Source organism: Talpa occidentalis, unplaced genomic scaffold (assembly GCF_014898055.3).
Source record: "Talpa occidentalis isolate TD23 unplaced genomic scaffold, MPIMG_talOcc4v2.1 talOcc4.16, whole genome shotgun sequence".
NCBI classification, from domain to species: domain Eukaryota; kingdom Metazoa; phylum Chordata; class Mammalia; order Eulipotyphla; family Talpidae; genus Talpa; species Talpa occidentalis.
The window spans coordinates 23533666-23549758 of NW_023601653.1; the positions used below are offsets into that span (position 1 = coordinate 23533666).

The window sequence follows — 16093 nt, forward strand, 5'->3', positions numbered from 1 at the left end:
CTAATTCTCTCACCCTACGCTTCTGACTGTACCCAGTGCTTGTATAAAAAAATAATAAATAATAAATAAATAAATAAATCTTTAAAAAAAAAAAAAAATGTATTTCACAAACAGACCAACAGACACCAATGAAGAGGTCAGAGTTAAGAGTGATAAGACCAGATTTGCATTTTAGGGTATTGTTTGGAAGAAAAGTCATCTGATTTTCTTATCTAATTGGCTAGAGGGACAATAGATGTCTTTTAAATAAGGCTCTACTGAAAATTCAAAAGGGAAGCTGCAGAAAGAGAACTCCCAAAAGAGTTGTCCTTTTATTTCTATGCATCTAATACCTATATTCTTATCACTTGGTATTTTGTTTTGTATTATTTTTATGCATATATGCTATACCTTCAACTAAGTGGTCAACCTTCGAGTTCTGTAAATTAATCTTTGTCATTTTATTATCAAGTGATCTCTAAAGTGGTACTTTATGTAAATTTATGATTAGATGCTTTAATTTGAATAAATCATCACTCAGCCACAAACGTTATTAAGGATTATTGCATGGAATATGGTAGCAGCAAATATGTTTCATATAGTTTTAAATTCCAAATTATCTAGCAAGGGAAAACACTTACTTAAAACCAGAATTCTTTTTTCTGATTATACAAGAAATGCATTTCTCTAGAACTTAGCTTTTCAGCCACAGGAGAGAACCACACTCCAGTATCTGTGACTCAGATGGCCCTGTGTCTAGGTAGTGGACCTCAGAGTCAGACACCCATTGTGTTTTTGACTATGACTGTAGATGATACTGTCCAAGACTATTAAACCCTTTTATGTTGTGGATGGGCTGTGCTTACACAGTCTCCTTTCAGCAATGCTGAGTCATGCTCAACCAAGGACCAAAACATCCTGCTTTTCAGTTCAAAGCATTCAAAGATCATAAATTGGTCTTTAGTCATCTCATCTATAATGGAGATTTTCAAGTTTAAGTTAATGATTTTCCATCCTTGAAAACATCAAATTTCTTTCTAAATGTTTATGCTTGAAAAATGTCCCCTTAGCGAATCATTTCATTTAGAGGTCAACTCCAACAGGTGACCATTCAACGTGTAGGTGAAAATATATTGGCAAAGAACTGACCATCTTCACAGTTCCCCAGAGATCTTTCACTTTTTTTGGCTGACTCAGCAATTCCAGTAAAGTGCAGGCAGACTCCAGTAAAAGAAGCCAAGTTAAGGGTCTGCCTTCTCTTACCTTTGCTGCCGTTTGCATTTCACCACTCAACTTACAGAGATGAAATCTATTACTCGGCAGGCAGTGCTTGCACAAATGAAAGATAAATTTTTCTTCTACATAGGACAGATCATAAGACTCATAAAACATTAATGATGAAAGCTCAGGGCGTTAGCTATATCCCTGACCAAAGATTTCTCTTGACAGTGAAGCACAATTTAGCCTATTTTCTGTTCTTTTTTTTTTTTTTTTTGTAAGATTCCCATAAAAATCAAATGAAGGGAAGGGAATACATGATGTGAGATTGAGATGAGCATAGATTTTCTGTGAAAGGTAATTTTTCTGTCTTTCATTTTCTCTCATGTTTTGTGTTCCTTATCAGCCATAAATTCTGCTGCATGACCTGGTATAGTTGATTTGATTCTTGAAGCTGCTCATGTCGGTGAAGATGACTTAAGAACAATACAGAAAGTACATGTCTTACTAGTAAATTTATTGCACAATACAGCAATAGCTAACATTTGTGTGATTGAGAAATTTACTTATCCAAAAATTAGGGGTATATTGAATGTGTATTTAAATATGTATCATATTAATGTAGGCTCGTAGTCTTCAGAAAGTCTAATAATACAGTTTTTTTTTTAACTTTAGTGCTTTTTATTGATTTACCATTAGTTTATAGTACAATAAAGTTTGAGACTTGCTTAGATTTTGTTATCTTAAATCTTTCATTAACCATTACAAATCTATAATTATTTTAAGTATTCTATCTTTGTAGAATTCTTAGACAATTACCATTACCCTGAGATAGTTCCCACAAATATATTTTTATTTTTATACGGAAACAAAGTTTACATTTATAAAATGTAAAGATGATGGCAATTTACCATCACCTTATTATGGCAACCTGATTATATACATATATTTACATATCATCTATTTCAATCTACTGATAGTAGCTAAATATTTGGATAGTTGAAATTTGTGTATTGGAAACATGTTGACATTTAAAATGTTCCATCAAATAACTTAGAGAAAAATACATGTAAAGCAATATTTGCAATAATTTTTAAAATTCTTTGAAATGTTTTATAATAAAATAAGTGTAGTGTGATTCAACTATTGTGCATAATAATGCTTCAGAGGAGGCAATAACCCCCAAATTAATTAGTATGATTAAATCATATCAATTTTAAAGTCTAGAATTTTGTCCTCCCCCAGGGGCACAGCGGTTGTGTGCTGGGCTGCAAAGCTGCCCACAACCTCTGCAGCGCCAGTTTATCCCCAGCCACCAGAGAAGGCCCCACGTGGCGTACAGACCTCTCCTGCTGTGCCCACTGCTCCCCTCAGCAGTGTATGTCGTCAGTCTGCCTGTTTTGTTTCCCACTCTGGCTCTGGTGAATTCTCACACCCTTCCGCGCTTCTGACTGTACCCAGTGCTTGTATAAATAAATAAATAAATCTTAAATAAATAAATAAAGTCTAGAATTTGACTCTTTTGCTACAACCTTCTAAATTCCTTGGAATCTACATCTAGACCTCTAAGTCCTACTTGCTTTCTGCCCCTTGACAAAAATTGGGTCTCCGTATAGGTCCTGACCTCTCAGTGCTAAAATATAACTGATTAACTGTAATAGTAATAGTTCTATATTGAGAAATTATTTTTTTGAAAAGAGAATTCCAACATGATCACTACCATTTTAAGATATCATTCTCCAAATGCAAGAATTCTTGCTATATGTAAAAACTACAGAAATCACAATAAGGTAATTGTTGACCAAGAAGCTGACCTCTACATACCTAAGTAGAGATAAAGAAAGCTGATGGAGGTATTAGGAGACATAAAGCAATTTCAGCCTCAAGAGCATATGGATTTTCACAATTAGCCATTGTCCAAAAGAATGTTTACAAAGCATCAAACTCCAGAAAATAACATCATTGGTTCCTTAGAGACACCTAGACTGCGTTTTAAAAAAATATAAATTGTGCTTTTAAGTATGGTGGAGAAAATTAAAGAAAAATAACATGTTTATGCCTCAGGCTACCTTTGCTTAAAGTATGAATATGATTATAAGGACATCTATAATGATGTTTTTTCCTGTATTCATTGTGGTAGAGCTACCCATTTCCTTCTGAATATCCTTGTTAACATAGTTTGGCAACTATTCAATAGCAAACTTAATTTCAGGCAGCGAATTTATAAAGTTGTAGCAGGTGGAATCTCTTGAATGTTGTCTTTACATGTGATGGAAAAATCAATAACATGGATAAGCCTCTAACAAACTAACCAGTGCATTTTTCAGGTGAAGTAAAGCTAGAAAAAGTCACTTTCTCTGGGAAAATAATCATGTGCTTAAGCGGAATATAATGAAATATATCCATATAATAAAATAAAATGCATATTAGAAGATAAATTATTGTTATTAAAAGATAAACATATAGCTTTATGTTATATACTTCAAACATTTAATGACAGATTTTAATATAAAGGGATGGTCTGTGAGATATATATGAAAAGGATGCTAATGTTTATTCTGTATTTTTCTGTCAATTTAGAAAGTTTTAATCTTTAGAAGCAAAATACAGTTGCATAATGATAACAAATTATTTAGAATATTTTCATTTTATCAGAAAATTGTATGAATAATATTGAACTTTCCTTTTTTTCAGTGTATGAACAAGTTCTATACCAGAAGGAGTATGACAGCTGCTTTCTTAAGGTGAGATTGGGTGTCATTCATCATGGAATTCTGAGGACCACCAATTTTTTTATAAATTATTAAAAATGTCCTATAAGTCAAGTGTTTGGGGTAGCTATACCCAAATGAGGGTTAAAATTATCCTCATTAAAATGAGGATATTTACTCATTAGTTTTATGTACATAAGTTTAATGTTTTCAGCAGTACTGATTTCACCATAAGTACTACAGGATATTTACTGGAAATTTCTGGATTTATCAAAGAATATGACTCAATATGGTTATTAAGCCATTGAAATTTATTAACATGACAAGAAAAAGTCATAAACAAAAATAAATATACTGACAGAATGAGGATTTTTTTCCAGAGTAAAGTCACACACACACACACACACATTAATGTCTTTTATGTCTTTCTAAAAAGCAAATTTTAAACTATTTAATTCTAAAGAGCCATACAGCCTTGTGTGTTAATATTTTGGGTACTTTTACTCTATTATTCCGATATTATTATATTAAAATAATATTGTATTGGATTTATTCAAATTTTTATTACTTTTTTTCCCAACATTCTTTCTTACTAGACCTTCCACCTTATCTGCCTGAATCTATCTGCCTGATGTAGCTAGATGTGGATTTTATGCATCCCACTTTAGATTTGTTGGCCTTCCTGAATAATTTTCAGGACTTCTGGAATCCTCAGTCATTCTCTCTTTTAATGTGACTTCCTCCATTTTTTGCTATCTTTTATTATGTCTTAATTTTTTTCATATCACTTCATAGTTACATAACACTAAATTATGAAACTATATCCAATTCACTGATTTTATCTGTATTTGCAAGTTCTTTTAAATTAATCTCTTGTGATGATGATTTTTATAATTTTTGTGTTAAGAAAGTACATTAGTGTCTTTTACAATTTTAACAGTCTCTTGTCTCTTGTTCTTATGTTCCAGTCAAATCTCTTTTTTCATTTTTGTGTTTCTGATGGAACTGTGTGTTGTTGCTATTTGCTATCACTCATGAGTCTTATATTCCTGTGTGTTTTTGTTTTTAACTATGATTTCATGTATGTAGAATGCTATCTCTGAGAATTCTTGAAGGCTGGATTTAAAATTCTCTTTTTACACTATTTACTTCTATCAGTCATCCCAAAGGCATTGTCAACCCAGGACCACTTTTAAGTTAAATGCTTTAGTTTAGGTTTTTGACCAAATAGTGTGAATTTAAATGTTAGATCTACGATGGGGACCAAATTTTTGTTAAGATTTTTTTTCTCTCCAGCCAACACTAAGAACAAGACTTTATTTCCTTTCAAAATGTTTTTTTCCCATAAAATTTATTTTTCATTTTATGGTGAGGGAGGTCCTCCATTATACATTCCAATGCTTTCCTCATGAAACAGTCAAAGGGAAGTCTGAACCTTCCAAGGATTACTAGAAGTTCTGATGTTGAAAACTGACTTTGGTAATTAGTTGCCTCTCAGGGTTCCTGGCTTTACTTTGATCTTAATCTCTGCAGACTTTTTCTTTCATATTAAAGACACTTTTAAAAGTGCATACATATGTGTGTGTAAATGGGTTTATTTTGTTTTCATCAAGAAGTTTGTTGTGCTATAGAGATACAATACACTGGTGTGAAAGCAGAAATATTGAATGCATTGGTGTCTATAAAGATACTAATACTGAATTCCTTACATTTTGTCAACAGTATAAACAATGATATTTTTTCTTTTGACTCAAATAATTAACCTATGCTAAAACTTTAATTCAAACTAATTTTCTACCTCTTTGTTCCCCAACCTTTTCCTTCTATAATTTTTATAAGCCTCTGTTACTTTTTTCTATTCCCTGAAGCAAGGACTTCATCAAATTAATCTTACTAAACTGTTAGACCCTATCAACAAAGAAAATGGGTATGGTCTTTGATTCTGCCTTTGAATAAAGTTTAAAAAGCCTAATTTGTGTTATTCTTTTCAAAAGTCTCCTGAAACACACAATATTAATTTCATAACCTTTAGAATTCTTGTAATTATCATTAATGCTTACAATGTAAGTAAGCAATTGATAAAATGTCCATTCGGGCTATCTGGGTTAAAATTGGACAGGACACATATAAATCTTTTTCATTTCTTTATACATAGAAAAGACATGTATAGGGCTTCCCCTGGTGGCACAGGCAGTTGAGCGCAGCGCTGTGAAGCCGTCTGCAGCCTCTGCAATGCAGGTTCAATCCTGGGTGGCGGGTGAGAAACCCACACGGCGTGGCAGACCTTTCCTGTCTCGCCCACTGCTCCCCTCAGCAGTGTATTTCAGTCTGTCTGCCTGTTCTGTTCGCCGCTCTGTCTCTGATGAATCCTCTTACCCTCCCGCACGTCTGACCCCTGTTCCTGTATGTATGCATAAATAAATTATTAAAAAAAAGGAAAGAAAGAAAAATATTTTTTTAACAATTCAAAAAAAGACACGTGCATAAAGCAATAGTTTTATTTTTTGTTATTTTTCCAACAACATCCACAAGCAGTCGGAATTCACAGCAATTTATATCTTCCCAAATATTTGTGTATATGTCATTCATTTGTCTTTTTAATACACTAAGAGGTGGGTTTCTTTAATTACATCTTCTACTTCCTGCATCTCCACTGTTTCAGCTATGCCATAGAGTTAAAAACAAAGCAAAAGCTGTTTTGTTCAAATACAGTTACTGGACAGCTTCCTATGAGGTATTTTAGTGAGTTACTGTAGATTGTAGTGTGCAAGACTAGTCCACATACAATTGCACTCTTCATAATCCTTTCATCATAACAGATGGGTGATTCCATATTACCTATCTTCACCTGGTAAATATGACTTCTCAGGAATTGAGGAGTCATTGTCTTGTTAATTTCCTTTCTTTATATATTAGAGTACTGAGACACTTTCTGTGTCACTTTCAAAATGCTTTAGTTTTTAATCTTAGTATGATAAAGTTTGCAAGCAACTTAACCTCCCCGAGTGCATCATTATCACAACTCCATTGGGATATTTCAATCTTCAACCTCAAGCTAAATTTGCCAAAACAGTGAATGGATGTTCTCTTAGTTAAAATTCTTAGCACTTTGTTCCATGAAAATTACTACTTTGTGTAAAATCAGCCTGTAAGTATTTGCTTATATACTAGATAAATTAATATTGACCAATATTTCTCTGGGTGTTTTAGAAAGGAGAGAAGCCCCATTTTTCAAGTCTAAAACAATAAGACTGAGAATAAATCAGTATTTCTGAGGAAATGAACATATATCCACAGCTTATGGATTTCAAGGCTTTAGAACTACACAGTGTGCTAGGGGAATTTGTCACAAGGGACAAAGAACAGTGATTTTTACCTGAGCAACTGCTATTCTCATAATTGAGAAATACTGTAGGAAAAAATTATAGTGGGTCTCAGACTTTTTGTTCTCAGGATATTTAATGTCTTAAAAGTATGAGTGATGCCAAAGAAATTTGTTTAGATGCATTGCATATTGCTATTTAATGCATCAGAAACTAAAATCTCAAGTTTAAGATGTTTATCAATTCCTTTCACATTAACAATAAACCCATTACTTGTAACATAAACATTTTTGTGAATAGTAAGTGCATTTTCTAATCAAAGTAAAATTCAGTGAAAAGATAGCACTGTTTCACCTTTTTCTAATCACTTTAATGTTCAATAAATGACTGTTGGATCCTAATACCCACTTTCATATTCACTCTATTGATATCGAACATTTTGTGACCTTTGAGAAAAGCCCCTATATACTTTTGACCAAATGAGAATTAAGAAACAAATAATGTCTTAATATAACTCTGAAGGTAGTTTTGATATTACAGTTACCCAGAAAAGTGTTGGTGATTCCAGGGTGACCCCAGACAACACTTTCAAAACTGCTGACTTAAAACAATTCTCCGGGTGAGTCTTGCCTAAGGTTGCCGAAGTAATTCTACTAATCTGGGCTGAATTGAGGAGTTCACTTGCTTTACTCTGGTTTTTTGCAGTCAACTGCTAGCTTGCTTGGAAGCTGGCTGTTCTAGGTTGGCTTTCACTGAGTTGGTGGGGATATTTCTCCTCTGAACCTCTATCAAAGGAGCCAGGTCAGAGCAGGTTCCAGTACTGAATATTACAGTATGAAAGACCTCTTGATTGCTAGGCTTAGAATTGCACACAATCAATTCCACCATATTCTTTTGGTCAAAGTATATTTAAAAGTTAACCTATAGGGCCTCCCCGGTGGCGCAGCAGTTGAGCGCTGGGTTGCGAAGCTGCCCGCAGCCTCTGCAGCGCCAGTTCGATCCCCAGCCACTGGGTGAGACTCCCACATGGCACGCAGACCCCTCCTGCCGCCCACTGCTCCCCTCAGCAGTGTACTCAGTCAGTCTGCCTGCTCTGCTCCCCGCTCTGGCTCTGGTGATTTCTCTCACCCTCCCGCGCTGCTCACTGTACCCAGTGCTTGTATAAATAAATAAAAATAAATCTTAAAACAAAAAAAAATTCTTAAAAAAAAAAGTTAACCTACATTCATTTGTGTAAAACAGACTTCACCTTCTGATGGGTAAAATTACAAAGTCATGCTGAAATGGAGGTACATCTAAGGAAGGCTGAAGGATTTGAAACATTTTGCCAACCATCCAAGCTTCCAACAAAAATAGAAGGTAAAAGCAAATCTTTCATCCATTCTTAATTGATTTAACTCTCTTACATATACTGGAAATCTATAAGGATATATTTAGAAGAGTGCTATCATATAAAATTTATCATTTTGGTCCTATACTGTCAGTGCTGAGATATAACTAGGACCTCAGTTATAACAGATCCTTAGAAATGGATTCTCACTAAGTAAAACACGTAAGATAGGGCCTCTCTGATAGTGCAGGCAGTTGAACGCCTCACTATGAAGCTGTTCACAGCCCCTGCAGCGCGGGTTCGATCCCAGCCAGCTGGCGAGAATCCCACAGGGTGCGGCAGACCTCTCCTATCTCACCCGCTGCTCCCCTTAGCAGTGTGTTTTCGTGAGGCTGCCTATTCTGTTCCCCGCTCTGTCTCTGGTGAATCCTCTCACCCTCACGCACATCTGGCCTGTACCCCAGCACTTGTATGAATAAAAAATAAATCTTTAAAAAAAAAGAACACATAAGATATTTATAATCACTTTGCTTATTTTTTAATTTACAATATAAGAAATTTTAATACAAGAAATATAAATATTATTTAATCTAGTTATATATGCATAGTTCTAGAAGCCGAAGCTTGGGTGGATTGAGGGTCTTTTCAGGATTGCAAACTTCCTGTTTGTCCTCATGTTGCAGAACATTGACTTTTGGGGGCTTCTCCTTTTTAAGGGCTCTAATCCTATTTGTGAGGGCTCTGATCCAAATACTGAATCACCTTGCAAGGCCCCATGTCCTAAAACCATCACCTTGGCCGTTATGAATTTTGGAGGAGTGAGTGATGCAAACATTCAAACCTCAGCACACTAATATATGAATTGATCACAGTAGTTTTTCATTTCACCAATTATCATGAATTTCAAAATATACAAACCTAAATATACATTTTGATTCTGTAACATAACAGTTGTGTGATATGGACAAATTATCTAAATCTCTGAGCCACCTTGCCTTTTTTGTAACCAGCTCATGGTTTCAATTACTGTCATCTCTCTCCTTTCCTTCTTTACAAGTCATTGTCATGAAGAATGACATTTCCAACACAGGAAAAAATAAACTCTGATTTCCAAAGTGCTCTTTTTAATAGGATTATACACACCACAAATGTGTGCTGAAGCCAATTGCTACTTGTAATTAAGAAACTTGGGTATTATCATTAAATGATTGTCTCTAAACTGTCCATCCAAATACAATTCTATGCAATTAAAATTAACCCCTGGACATGTTCTATTCTGTAATCATTACACTTTCACAGTTCTTTTTCATGTTAATGAGAGCTACACACATCCATCAATGAATAAAAAGGAAAACTCTGAGCCAGAATTTAATTGCAATGCAGCTGTCTTGTAAAGCCCCCTATTAGGTACAAATAAATTGTTATTACTAATATCATGGGTAACAGTTTTAAATTAAATAAGGGGCTCCCTCCTCTCTGAAGAAAAGGAATCCAAAGAAAACAATAAATTAATTAATAATCTAAAATAAATATTTCCAGATGTTCTATTCTCCCCTTTTCTTTTTTGACCTAACCTCCTGACACTTTGAAAACAGGAAATAGTGAATGCCACAAGAAACTGGAGAGAATTTTTTTTTAAGGTAGTCATGGTTTACCATGCTGTATATGATTCAGAGTCACAGGATCATACCTCTTGAGATGTGTTATCACACCACACCCACCAAGTCCATTGGGCACCCTCCCCGTTTCTTCTCTACCTCTCTGAAAGCATCAGTTCTGGAGGATGATCTAGGGTTTATTATTGGTTTGGTTTATCTGTCCCTGTATTTTGTTTCTCTATATTCCACATATAAGTGACACCATCTAGTACTTTTATTTTTCTTTCTGACTTTTTATTTAATACATCCCCCCTAGTTTGATCCATGTTGTCAAAATGGCACACATTTGTATTTTTATAGCTGAGTAGTATCCCATTATGTGTATGTACATCTTTTTAATTTTTTTGATAATCTTTTTATAACTTTACAGTTTCTAAAACATATGTGACATATAAATGTTACTTCATTTTTCAAATTATTTTGATTAAGATGTAGTATTATCAAGAACCAATACTGGAAGATCATCTATATTCTGCATTTTTTTCTTTCTTTTTTTATTTTTTAATGATATACCATTACTTTACATCCTTGTTAATTTTTTGACAGTATAGGTTTTCTCACCAGAGTATGCCACATATTCTTCATATAGTTATTTGTCCTTGGCCTCTTAGGTAATTTCCATAGTTTGGCTATTGTAAATAGTGCTTCAGTGAACATAGGAGTAATGTGTCTCTTTAAATTAGTATTTTTGCATTCTCCCAGTAGATACCTAGAAGTAAAATTTCTGGACCATATCTTTTTTGAGAAGCCAGTAGACTGTTGTTCATAGTTATATAATAGCTAATTCTCACCAGTATTGTATGAAGTTTCCTCTTTCTCCACAGTTTTGTTAACACTTAATTCTGTCTTTTTAAGATGAGCCATTCTCACAGGTGTGAAGTGGTATCTCATTGTAGATTTGATTTGCATTTCTATGATGATAAGCGATGATGAGTATACCTGCTGAAACCATAAAATACATAGAAGGAAACAGAGAGAAAACACGCAATAACATTGATTTCAGTGATGTCTTTGTGAATTTGTCTCCAATAGCAGGAGAAACAAAGGGAATTTAAACATATGGGACAAAATCAAATTAAAAAGTTTCTGTGCAATGAAAGAAACTATCGCAAAAAGCAAAAGACACTCTACTGAGTGGGAAAAAATATTTACAAATAACACTTTTGACAAGGGGCTAATATCCATGATCAACTATGTAATTCCAAATATCCTTTCTAGAAATATAATTCTGATATTAAATTTAACTATTTTAAAATAAATGAGTGTGTTTTATTGAGAGGTTTTACATTTAAAGATTGTATGTATATGACAATGAACTTTTTCAATTTAAATTATATAAAACAACTAATTTAAAATAATTTTACCATAGCACAGCCTACTTCTCCATTAAATATATATATGATAATGTAGGAGTAAGATGCAGCAACTTTGGATTATTTAAACTGATTTTATAATATTTTCAATTCTCTGAAAGCACCAAAAATATCCAATTGGCACTGGAACTTTGATTTTTTTTTTATACAGTTGATCTACCTTCCTGTACATTTGCAAACATACTATAGAGACATCTCATTTTCCAATAAAAACAGTTTATCTTCATTAACAGACATGCTTTTCCTTATCTTCCCATTTATCCAATTTATTTTTAGAAGGCATATCCTCATGTATATGGTTGCTCCATTACTAACTCATAGTCAGGATTCTGAGAGTGATTTCCCTACATCTCCGCATTAGAGCCTAATTTATTAAATCTATTTTTCATTTGAATTCATTTCTCCTTCCCCAAATTAATTTCCAGTTTCAATACTATACAAGATAAAAGGGTCTTGCAGTGTGTCATTCTATGTTGAAATAACCAGAATGCTCCTTTCATCCTAAATTCAAAGTAGGAAGACGTTTTAGATTAAGATTTTGGGCTCAGAGCCTCCCTGGTGGTGCAGATGGTTGAGCGCAGCGCTGTGAAGCTGTTCACAGCCTCTGCAGCGCGGCTTCAATCCTGGCCTGCTGCGGAGATACCCACGGGTGTGGCAGACCTCTCCTCCCGCGCCCGCTGCTCCCCTCAGCAGTGTATTTCCGTCAGTCTGCCTGTTCTATTCCCCGCTCTGTCTCTGGTGAATCCTCTCACCCTCTCACACATCTGGCCTGTACCCCAGTTTTTGTATGCATGAATAAATAAATCTTTAAAAAAAAAAAAAAGATTGTGGGCCAGAAGCAGCTACCTTAGGTTCAAGTCCTACCCGTATCACTTCCAGGTTTTATATCTTTAAGAAGTCATTTAATCTCAATCAGCTTGATTCCACATTTGCAACATTACAAAGATAGTACTGGTGGCAATCTTACAAGTTTGCTATGAATATTAGATGAATTATAGCACATAAAATTCTTAAAACGGAGCCTAACACTTACTAAAAGTTCAATATGCTGGCTGTGCATAAATTTGGAGAATATCTACTTCTGATGTTTATACCATTATCCATTAAAAAGCATCAGCATTTTACTATTTCTTGTTTTTAATTAGTTCAGCCTCTTAAAAGTCTGTTGTAAGTACCAGTCATATGACTATCACTGTGTTAAATGCTGCAGACAGTAAATGGAAAATCAGAAATACGGTGTTTGGTACTCCAATTTGAATGATCAAAGTTATAATAATAGCAAACGTTTGTAATAATTGAATGTGAACTAAAAATATAGATAAATGAGGGTTTGTTATGAGATCTCTTAGGTCATTTTTTAGCTCAGAAAGTCATTTCCCTGGTATTTCCTTCACCACAACTTTTATTTTAAGGTTATGATTCTATCCCCAAATTCCAGTTTCTACTGGCAGGAACAAACCCACACTTTTGCTTATGACATAATAAACAAAATAGTAAAATGGCACTTTGCCATTAGAAACACTTCCAAAGTTTTTTTCTGAAGTTTTCTCAAATTTTAATTAAACAGAAGTCTGTGCTATCAAATGGTAAATTCATCAATTAAAAACCCATTCAAAGATGTTGAATAATATTACTGAAGCATATATTTCCCCCCAAAAAAGAAAATGTAAAGACATTTTCCTTGCCTTTTATGAGCCTATAATTTATTAGAAGGAAAAACTGCACGTATTAAGAAATAATTGTAATAAAGTGTTAAAGGTGATGTGATGGACAATTACAAGTTACACACAGGACCCAAAGAAAGTATGGGTCACTTCTAACTAGAAGAGGAAGAAAATCAACAGTGTTTCATAGGGGAAGCATCACTTGAGTTGGGGAGTGTGAAGCATTTGAGTAGACATAGAATTTGTTGTTAGAGGTGAGTGCTGTCAACTAACTACTAGGGAAAGAGAAGACACCAGGAGCTTTTAATGACATGCAGAATAATTTGAATATTGTGCCTTAAGCAAATGGAATTATGGAATGTTTCATGCTTTGGAATGACACCATCAGATTTGTCATAAGAAAGACTAAGCAGAAGAGTGTAGCAGAAAAATTTGAATAATGCAAGATATTCTGTAGAGATTGCCATCAATGAAGACTTTTAATAGCATATTTTTGATTCTTGCTCAAGTAATATAGTTGCTTTCAAACACTGTATATGGAGGGGGGAAAAATAGACAAAATAAATCAATACAAACTCTAGAAATATGACTAAAAATGAGGCTTCCAGAGTGAGTATGTTTGATAGGGGCCCAATAGACTATGGATGCCTTGGTGATGGGTGTGATGTGGTAACATACAATTTACATACATCTGAAGAGGTGTGAACCTATACTTCTTAATCATATGGTGTTGTACACCAAAGTTATCTCAATAAAATACAATTTAAAAATATACAAAGAGAATCATAAAGGCTGATATGTTTATTTTAAGTCATTACTAGCTATATATGTTCACATTAACAAATTATTATACACACATACAGTATTTTTCTAGGAGAAATAAATAAGCACATTAAAGTCTAAAATGGTTATTTCAAAGAAGAGTGAGGGACCTCCCCCGTGGCGCAGTGGTCGAGCACTGAGTTGCGAAGCTGCCCACAGCCTCTGCAGCACCGGTTTGATCCCCAGCCTCCAGGCGAGGGTCCCACATGGCGTGACAGACCTCTCCTGCCGCCTGCTGCTCCCCTCAACAGTGTATTTCATCAGTCTGCCTGCTCTACTCTCCCCTCTGGCTCTGGTGAATTCTCTCACCCTCCCGCGCTTCTGACTGTACCCAGTGCTTGTATAAATAAATAAATAAATAAATAAATAAATAAATAAATAAATAAATCTTTAAAAAAAAAAAGTAAGGAAAGTGAAGTGAGTTTTGGAATGAGTCAAATCTCTGGGAAATTAAAGTTACATGATGATCATGCAACATTGAAACATTCTGAACTGTTTAATGAATTATGAAATATTATGTTGTACATACTTTCACTGTTACATATATATACAAATTCCAAAATTTTTATTAACATTTTAAATGGGAAATTTCCCATTAGCCAATATATTCTATTACAAGACCAGATTTCTTCACCTAATAGAAAACAGTTCAAACGTATAGTCTGTAATAACCTATATTTTCAATTAACATTTACATCATATGTATGTTGTGGAAAACTATGTACGTTTTAAATTCTGGGCAAAATTTTCTAGGACTTTTTCTTCATATGCTCATGCAAATATGTACATATTTAATACACAAAAACTAATCCTTTAAAGTAGATTATAGAACTAAATCATCCAGAGGGATAGGGGGTAGTGGAGATTTGATCTAAGCAATTAATTAAATATTAACTATTACAGTAGCCAGTAAAGCACAAATAAGAAACTAGTGACTTTAAAGTTATACTTTTCAAAATAAAGTAATAATAAAAGGAAAATTATAAAAATTCATAAATTTTTAATTTAAATATTCCTTGCTGCGGGGGAGGAGGGAGAGGGATCAGAGGGAGGGAGGGAGGAGCCCAGGGAACTGAGGTGATGGTGCACGGGTGCATTGGTGGGGGAAACTCTATGGGGACTACACTGAGGGGGTAGGGGGAAGCAAATATTGTTTAAAAATGAACATTGATGTAAAAAATAATTAATAAAAAGAAATTAAATATATATAAATAAATAACTATTCCTTGCTAGGAGATTTCAATTCAGTCACCATTATTTTTGAGGATACATGAGATATAGAAAATGTGTTCTTTAAATGTTTGTCAGAAGTCCTGTATGCTTGTAATTCTTCATTCTAACTTTGTTTTGTTATTATTTTCCTTTTAAAAATGTGGAAATATCTATTCAGAATATACTGAGAACTGGTTAGTAATGATTCTCGAAATCAAATCCAATTTAGATTGAAGCATGCACATTTTCTATGGACCGTGCCTTCTACTTAGTAAATGGCTTCACAGACTAAAACATTGTTGTTGCTACTTTAATGAGAAAAGGACCTCTTTCAGCAATTCTACAGTCCTGGAGGAATTATAAACACAGATTGAAAGAACTAAAAAAGCTAATTTAACTAAGCTGTCAACAGCAATCTCTCATATCTGCTTACATTTATTGGGAGGCAGGGAGATATATTTGAAATGTGAACAATAAATACAGAGCTAGTTATAATCATGTTACATATAATACACAGGAATATATTATAAGGTTAAAGGGAGTTGGCAGTATTTGTAATAAATGTACCTACACTTTACCCAGCAATTATGCCTATAGGCTTCTATCTGAAAAATATGAACAAAAATATATTATAAGCATTATATTATATAGCATTTTTGTAATAGAGAATGTTTGAAAACAACCATAGATCTATAGAGGGTCAAATGAATAAGTGTTTCAATTAGATTTTGATAATTTAACAGAATGAAGTATTCTATTCGCACTTCATGGAAAGATTTTTCAACATCTATTGATGGCAAGAA

At 33.9% G+C, this 16093-nt stretch overlaps 1 protein-coding gene across 9 annotated transcripts in view; it reads left to right on the plus strand.

The window, feature by feature from the left end:
* The window catches only part of MGAT4C (MGAT4 family member C), a 607576-nt gene that overhangs the window by 566786 nt on the left and 24697 nt on the right, over positions 1–16093 (plus strand). For 6 of the 9 annotated variants that reach the window (XM_054696163.1, XM_054696162.1, XM_054696164.1 and 3 more), the window contains one exon: positions 3892–3941. In XM_054696163.1, coding sequence (XP_054552138.1) covers positions 3892–3941 — 50 coding nt within the window. Of the gene's footprint in view, positions 1–3891; positions 3942–7799; positions 7851–8473; positions 8591–16093 lie in introns of those variants that run through there. The other 3 variants (XM_054696165.1, XM_054696167.1, XM_054696166.1) reach the window with 2 other exon arrangements.